This window comes from Pristis pectinata, chromosome 7, assembly GCF_009764475.1.
Source record: "Pristis pectinata isolate sPriPec2 chromosome 7, sPriPec2.1.pri, whole genome shotgun sequence".
In the NCBI taxonomy this organism is placed as follows: domain Eukaryota; kingdom Metazoa; phylum Chordata; class Chondrichthyes; order Rhinopristiformes; family Pristidae; genus Pristis; species Pristis pectinata.
This window is the reverse complement of record NC_067411.1, coordinates 63,988,880-63,998,059: the sequence shown is the minus strand read 5'-3', so window position 1 is coordinate 63,998,059 and position 9,180 is coordinate 63,988,880. Positions and strand designations below refer to the sequence as shown.

General features: G+C 36.2%; 1 protein-coding gene across 1 annotated transcript in view; it reads left to right on the top strand.

Moving 5' to 3' along the window:
• Positions 1–708: 708 nt before the first annotated feature.
• The window catches only part of slc1a1 (solute carrier family 1 member 1), a 48,125-nt gene continuing 39,653 nt past the window's right edge, over positions 709–9,180 (top strand). The window contains 1 exon segment of the mRNA XM_052019151.1: positions 709–940. Within this exon segment, the coding sequence (XP_051875111.1) occupies positions 850–940 (91 nt within the window). The 5' untranslated portion in view covers positions 709–849.

Below are 9,180 nucleotides of genomic sequence, written 5' to 3'. Positions count from 1 at the left end.
ACATTGGATTGCTTTCTGACTTGTATTTTGTTAGGAGACCACTTTAAGAGTGGTGGATCCCTGGTTCAAAGTATCTGATAGCTAATGGCAAGTAAAATTTTTTAAATACTAGCTTTGTATGAAAGCTTTTGTTAATATTGGCTATATGTTCATATAACCTATCTACACATGCAATTCAGGACTGTTGGATTTAATCAGGATTTTTTTCTCGTGGACAGGACAGAACAAAATAGTTTTTAAACAAACGCAAATTTTTAAACATACATTAACAGAATGAGATTCATTTATTTTAGTTTAAACATAACGTGCACTGCTGGATGTATTTAAGTGCCCTTGTGATCAATGTCACTCTTTCTGATCATGAACATCACCTACAATTTATCTCATGTTAATCATTTGTAAATGCTTCTGCAGGATCCGATAAATTGCCCGTTTTTGAAATAAACATTCAGGAAAAATACTTACTCCTTTTAGAAGGCTGATTTTAGACACAATGTAGAGGATTTTTATTTCACCATTTATCATGTAAAATACTTCTGGAATTATGTGTCAGAAACTGGTAGGGTTGACTTTACCATCTATTGGTGGGACTTGCAGAATCCATGGTCATATGATGGAGAGGGTCTTTTAAAAATGTGGTTTTATGTTCAGTGGTAGCCATTGTTAGGTTCCTCTCACTGCATTCAAAAGGGGTGGTGCTTAGTTACAACTGTGTCTGCAGTGACGGAATACAGTGCAGAGGAGTAAAGACAGCAGGATTTCACACTGAATTCAGCACAGTGTCTTTGAGAGTATGTGTGCATGTGTGTATTTTTAATTTGTTTCTTTGAATTCTAACCATCAACAAACATGGGGAAGAAATCCAAAAAAGGATGCGATTTTAAAGCTGTTTTGAGGAAGAACTGGTTGCTCATGAGCACAATTCTCGCTGTAGTGTTAGGTAAGCATTGCATGTGTAACCTCCTGAATATTTTGTTTTTGTACAATTGTTATTTCTTTGCAAAGAGGTCAAAATGGATTAATATCAGTAGTATTACAACATAGAGTCCTGTATAAAATGTAGCCATATTCTAGATCTTATTAGTGTTAATATCTATGTGATAATATTAACACCTTCCAGCATGGCTGATTGCTTTTGCACGGTTAAATTGATTGGTTTGACAAATTATGCAAGATTCCATTATCTCACTGTCCCAATCCTTTTTAAACCTGTATAATAACGAATGCCTGATAGCAATATCTTTGAGTTGAATATGTATCACTGGAATGAAATATCCAGCTCCAGCCAGAAAATATAAGAGTCAATAGGCCCGTCATATGAGTTGGTGTTTTGCAATTTTTTTCTCTCTATTTATTTTTTCTGTCCAGTCAATTCTTTAGGTCATCTATTACTCAATTAATATTGACAGAAGGTGAGCAAACAACCTATTCCAAGGCTGATGCCGTGGCACTCTGTACTTAACTGCTGGGAGATATTCAGGAGTGGCTTGAATTGAAATGGTCTCAAATATATGGAATCGATTTGCAAACAAGAAGACAGAGAGCTTAAAAAATAATTTAAAATATCATTGTAAGAGAGGAGTACAGTTTTGGATGAATGAACTAAGAGGTGCTAGATGCCCTTCTTTATGATATCTCATGTTTTGAAAATAATTACTTTCAGCCTTTTGGGGAAAGCAACACTACCATTGGTGAGTCCCTCTGCAAAGAGAGAGAGAGGGAGAGGGAGAGGGAGGGAGAGGGAGAGGGAGGGAGAGAGAGAGAGAGACAGACAGACAGAGAACGACAGAGACTTAATTGACTTTAAAAGCTTTTCAACTTATTCCCTAGGGGCAATTTCCTTCCCCTATCCCCTCTATCTAGGGGCATGGACAAAGAACATAGTTAACAAATGACTATGTATTAACTGAGAGAGTAAATAATTCCCTACTAGATTTAGGTAAAAGCTGCTGGTCTTTGTTATTTAACTAAATTATAATTTCATCTATAATTAAAGTAAGATTAAAATGTTTTAATCTTCATATCTCATAAACATTACAACTCTTTTTCTGCATTTCCCAAATTATGGATATAATTTATGTGCATCAAGATTTTTCTCACAATGTGATTCTATAAGATCAACTTGGAAGGATTCCTGCAAAACCAATAATATTCTCCAGAAGTATCTAATCATCACCCCTTTACTTGCTAACTATCCATCTCCTTTCGATAACATATTTCCTATTATCTGTTGATAACCTTCGCTCCATGTCTTCTGATTGCTAAGTGTTAGTTATCACTGTACATCTGCAACTGGTGGCTGCATCAACACACTATGTATGCAAAACAACCAGTTACTACCTCAATGCACTCTGTACTAACTCAATGTATCTGCACTGCATAATGAATTGATCTGTACGATCGGTATGCAAGACAAGTTTTTCACTGTACCTCGGTACAAGTGACAATAATAAACCAATACCATTACCAATAAGTCTGTCCGACCAGAGGAAAATAGATTTATTCGGTTGCGCTTATCCCAGTCCAACTCCACTCTCAGTATTGTTTGCAGAGAATTGATTTGGTACCAAAGTCATATGGTACCAACATTCTAATGCTAATGTATTACAATGATCTGCCCTTTTGAAATCACCACTTGAGATTATCTATATCGTAACAGGGATTTAAATTTCATGTTTGCTCATATGGATGTGGCCCATAGTTCACCTCAGCAAAAATGAACTATGACTAGTATTTTTTAGTCTCTATGTAAAAGTATATGGTTGACATTGCACATTCATCCTGTGCGTTTCATTGTGATACTTAGAAGAAAGTTGAAGTACAATTTTGCATGAATAAACAAACAAGAATTTTCTCTGTTGTTTCAACCTTAACAATGGAATATGGTTGCCCACCTATGATGAATTTGCAGCAATGAACTTTGGGACAAAAGGAATCAATGGCTTGTAAGACTTTGCAAGTTCCTAAAGCAAAGATGAAAGAAAATCAGTTAGGCAAATCATTAAAAACTGTTAAACATAAGCAGATATGTCTGGAAACGTTTCAGCATGCCAGGCAGCTATTGATAGAATGCACTGGCAGCTAGCTGGGGAGATTGCCAGAACTGCCAGCTAGTGGCAGTGCACATGTCACTTTATTCGAACTCTGATCTGCCCCTGGATTCACCACTGAGTCCTGTGATGTTCCTGTATGATCCTGAGCTCAGGTCCTGGATGCACTTCATATCTGGTTCCTCAGCTCTAAGCCAGCCACATAGTGTATCTAACATGGAATGCAGTAACTGAATGTCATTAGGAAGATGAGTGAATGTATGTTTTTATTTAATTTTCATTTGTTAATTAACATCAGTGTTTTAATTAATTTAGATCAGTTAATTGTGTTTTAAACTAACTTATTACTTTTAATCATTTTTTAATTTTTTTCATTTTATTTCCCAATTGCTTCTAAATGTCATAATTGAATGTAAAACAGTAGAGATACTTGAAACAATTGAAAAGGCTGTTCAACAGCACAAGCTATTACAAGGCATCAGGGGAGTCCATTTGTGAGTCACAAATTTATGCAGTCTGAAGCATAGTTGCTATTCCACTTTGCAGAATGACCTTAATAGCAAGACCACAAGGTCATTGAGAACTGCATGGTTACAAAGCATTGTGTAGCTAGGGATGAAGGTGGAGTGGGATGTTGAGGTGCATGGGGGTGGGGTGGGGGAGGATTGGCAGTGGAGCAAACAGAAGGAGCAAGCTGACTGCAGCGAGATCCAATTCAGTATTTCAGTTTTCCCAAAACATTCCCTGACCAACTGACCATTTCCAAGATTTTTATTTTTATTTCAGATTTTCAACATCTGCAGTGTTGTACTTCTGTTTTCCTGAACATAGTTGTTATTTCTGCAAGATTTATTCCATCCGCTTTACCAAAGACATTCTAGAAACAGCTGCATAAAACTTAAGTAGATCACTGTAACTCCTCTCTTTGTTTCAGCTAAGGCTTTATCTGTAATCTGCACATGCCAGCCAAGATCACTTTTGTTCCTCTTTCTTTATTGCAATGTAATATACATATAGAAAAAGCAGACTGCCACTCCACCCCCAGCCGGTTACTAAGAAACAATGTGAGGGAATGTGATGGCCAAGGCAATGATTGCTTGTACAATATATCTTAGTAGCCACAACAAATATGTTGTGCATGGATTTAGGATTTTGATGTCCATTAGATAAACAACTAAGTAATTGGGAATCCAAAATTAACTAACAAACAATCTGCTGGAAGAACTCAGTGGGTCGAGCAGCATCTGTGGGAGGAAAGGAATTGTTGACGTTTCGGGTCGAAATCCTGCACCAGTCCTGATGCAGGGTTTCGACCTGAAACGTCAACAATTCCTTTCCTCCCACAGATTCTACTCAACCTGCTGAGTTCATCCAGCAGATTGCTTGTTGCTCCAGATTTCAGCATTTGCAGTTTCTTGTGTCTCCAAAATTAACCAATTGCATTCCTGATCAGTAAATAAAATTGAGGAGTAGACATCATCATTGAGCATCTGATCCTAATATAAATGCTTATATACTTTAATCCTTTTGCACATTTCATGTTGGCAAAATGATAAGATGGAGAGTAGATGGTGTGTGTGTTTTTCGATTAGCATGGATTTTGCATTGTGTTATTATAACTCATAGCAATTCAGCAATTTCCATTGGACCACATATTGATACACAGTTCCAGATTTAGTATATCAGCCATAAAACTAATTCTCTTCATTTCCATCAGTTAACGCTATCAATGAATTATGTAATACATCCATATCAGTATCTCCCAAGGCAGAACGTAAAACAGAAAATGGTAAACACAATACTTAGTATAATACCCTTTATAAGTACATATTGCAAACACTGAAATGTGTTCTCAGTCTGTAACTCAAGAATTGACTTTAGTAAACCATGAGATCTTTGGCCATTTCATTTTGCTGATGTGTAAAATAATGCAAATGTAATGATGTCATTTGGTACACTTTAACCAAGTGTTATCCTGAATACTAAGCATTGTTTTTGAAGATCTGTGCTGAAATAAAGTAAGCAAGTTTGGGGAGATGTCACCGCTCATTATATCGTAAACCGATATGATGAAGAGCTATTGGTTTATCCCATGCCCATGACTGAACATGGCCAGGAACATCAAGAAAATTATGATTATCCTTTTTTGCAAGTGACCAACTAATATTCTTATTCATAATGGTGCAAGGATTTGTTTTCTATATTTCCCTAAGTATTTAGAAGAGGGCTATTAACACATGCAATCAAATCTCTTGTAGAAAGCCATTTAAGACAAACATTTTTTCCCTGCTGGGGTCAGAAATAAAAGAGTTAGGCTGTGATTTTTTTTTATGTTGACTAAGAGCTAGAAGCCAAAGGCACGGGGAGCTAGGTCCAGTAATTGGAAGTTGTCTAGAGAGAAAGGCATGCCAAAAACTGAAAACAACCATTGGAAAAGGCTGAAGTAACTCTCTTCACTAGAAAATTGAACATTTAAATATGACTTCATAGGAAATTGGTAGAGGAGATAGAGGAAGGAAATTACAAATGCTCAAGAATTTATATCTGACCACTTTGAAGGGGCGTGGTCTTGCATCCTCAACATTCTGGAGGAAAATATAATTGCACATCCAAAATAATATTCTAGATGAGTTTTGGGTGGGGAGTGGGGGAAGGGGGACCATTTGTATGCCCCTTGGAGTTGTTCTGTGGCACAGCTGGTAGAACTGCTGCCCACAGTGCCAGAGAACTGGGTTCAAATGTGACCTCCAGTGCTATCTGTGTGCAATGTGCATGTCCCCCTGTGAATGTGTGGGTTTCGTCCGGGTGCTCTGGTTTCCTCTTGCATCACAAAGGCAGGTTAATTGGCCACTGCAAATTGCCCCTTAGTGTGCAGGGAGTGGTAGAATATTGGAGGAGCTGAAGGGAATGTGGGGAGAATAAAAAATGGGATTAGTGTAAATGAGTGGTTAATGGTTAGCATGGATTTGGTAGGCTGAAGGGCCTGTTTCTGTGCTGCATGCTTTTACGATTCTATACTCAGTAGGAGGAGTCTATGATGAAGGGTTGTAAGAATAGCAATAAATGAAAAAATGCTTTAGGAGAAGTGATTTTATTCTGAGAGTAAGGAAAATGCATCTAAAGGAAAGTTACAAAACACACAGGGGTAATAGGAACAAAACACTAGACAGCCTGCAAAAGAGGTAGGAGCACATTGGCTTCTTATATTTGTCAATTCCATTCCACAAAACAAATAATCATAAAGTCCAATGGAACTTGCTTGGACTGCTCTTTTTTTGAGTGCCTATGCTATTTGTGATACAAAATATCTCAATACTTCTCATCTCATCTGTTCTTCGTAAGTATACCATTCTACCTGCAAAAAGAGTAGAGAAATGCACCTTCCACTGGTTGGCTGCCCAAGTGATAAAATCTGCTCTATTTTTTCTCTAAGTATGTCAAACTTAAATTTGCAAACAAAAGACAATATTTAAAATGGGGCCAAACTTCTGTAAACTATTCAGGTAATTTGATATAATGGCACTCCCAGAAAAAGTCTCCTCTGCCTGATGGATACATTTGGAGTTAATGGAAGCAAAAATAAAGGATGTAGACCCAAACTGCCCTTAATAAATGAAATCAAAATCAAATGCAAGGTGAAGAATAAAAATCAGCACTAATGTTTAACTTATTATTTGCGTGCTGCAAAGACTTGTCTACTGAAATAGCCTGGTATTAAGCTTTGAAATATTTACCCACTAATTTATGCCTACAGCAGTATAGCAACACAATGGTTCTATTACTAGACCAGTGCCCAGGACCTTGAGTTCAAATCCCATGAGCGCAGCTGGAGAATTTATGTTTAAATAACTAAATACCTCTGAAATTTGAGAGAGATGTTCAGCTCAGTCACGGTAACCATAAAATCATTAAGATGTTGTAAAAATCCACTGCTGTCATTCAGGGACGAGAACCTACTGCCTTTACCTCATTTGGTTTATATGTGACCAATGAGGTTGACCCTCAATTGCCTCCTTAGTTTGGGGCAATTAAGGATGGACGATAAATTCTGGCATTGCCAGTGATGTTCACACCCTCTAATTGATCTGTTGGGTCTAAGATCCTCTTGTTGTGCTGTGAAATCTACACAAGCAGAAAAAGATGACCAGAAAAATATGAAGCAATTTTGTATGTTGAGCTTTGTTCAATGAGCCTTTTACAAGTTAAGTCTATATCATTATTTCACAGCAATTCAATAGATCCCCTACATTATATAAGTTCTTACTACTGGCATTTAGATGAAAAATGTCCTTGTTTAGTAGAAAATAAAGTCTGTTATATGAGGTGGAAGGGATCAAAGGAATTCAATGACACACAGGATTTTGAATGCCAGAGCAGCTGAAGAGATGCTTTGTTTCAGATTTTGTAATGTAAACTTTATAGTAACTGGAAAACTATCTGTTGATTAATCTATTAAATTCCAGCTGAGAAATGTCATCCTAGCTTAGCTCATAACACTAGCACCTCTATCTCAGTAGATCGTGGACTCATGTTTTGCCATGGATTGAGTAATTGATCAGGTGTTAAACAAAAGTCTTCTCTGTCCATTCTGGTAACACTGAAATATCCCATTCTGCTATTTAATCAAGGGCTTGACGTCTTGGATTACTGGCTGTGCCATTCATTGTGGCAGTGACTACATTTCAAAGGTGTGTCATTGGGTGTAGAGAGCTTTGGGACAACTTGAAGTCATAAAAAATGACACCATAGAAATGCTATTCATTTATATATCTTAGAGTATTAAGTGAAATAAATTGTTTCAAAGCAATCTGTCTTTGGATAAATTTAACACATTGCAGCTTCTGGAGTTACTGATAACTCACTGCAACAATTAAAGCCATTGCAACTATAAACTCTGGATAATATTAAACATTGCAACAACTAAAATACTATTTTGAAATAAAGCCCTAGATAATGATACATTTGAATGCCACGTGTAAGATCAGTCCTCTAATGGGAAATTTATCCCAGATATTGCTTCAGAAATTATTAGAAATGCCACAACAAATATCATGGCAAATCATAAATAGCCAATACATTGAACATAATTATAAAATTTGTTCATAATTATGAATGCGATTAAATATCCTTAATCCTGATTTATTAAATTACCAATAGGTTACGGTTGTAAAGATACTGACTAGTGGCATATTGTAAACATGGCAACAAAAATTACTATAAATATTTTAGTGGTTTTCAGAATTTTTTTGAGGTAAATCTCATTTCAAGGACCACCTGAAACAAAATATGTCGAGAAGCAGTAACATGATTCTTCATCAATTAATTCACTCCTTCATTTGCATTAAAGCATCATAAGAATTTTATAGTTAGATTTCACTATACATAGGAAGGAGTAGATTTAGGAATTATATATGCATCTACCATTTTTCTGCTCCTATTTATTTTATTATATTTTATTGTCATACATGTCATCCCTGGGTTACGAACACCTGTCTTATAGACACCCCCTACATACGAGCAAGCTCCCTTAATATTAATAAATTTAAGAGTCCAATGTACATACATATATTCAATCCTATAAACAGCAGAACTAGTTTCCTCTCTCTCTGCATTTTTAGTCATCTTTCTTTCTTTTCAGTCTTACATGCTTTTGCTGTCATTCATTATCATATTGAATGATTTAGTGTATTTTCCAACTTGTGGTCAAAATTTGTCAATTTATAGATAGGTATCTGTAAAAACAGAACCTGTTCATTACCCGGGGACAGCCTGTAATTAGTTACCTGAAGAAGATACTGCATGACATTCTGCACAATATGAGCAAAGTTGCTATCTGTTTATCTGTCAAAGAAAGTGAACAACATGAATCCTTATTGAAAATTCAAAGTGAAAATCATTAGAATTTAGAATGTGTATAGGAGAAAACATAATGTTGCAATTTCTTTGCCATGCTGGTAACTCAGAAGTCCTGAACCAAACAACTGTCAAGTACCTTGAATATTCAGTAGTACTGCATTATGAATAATTATGATAACAAATGATGTATCTATCTCAACGAAATTTCTTTGGTAGGTGATTTATTGCCTGTTAAGTTGAAATTTATGATCTATGCTCCTTCAGATACATATGG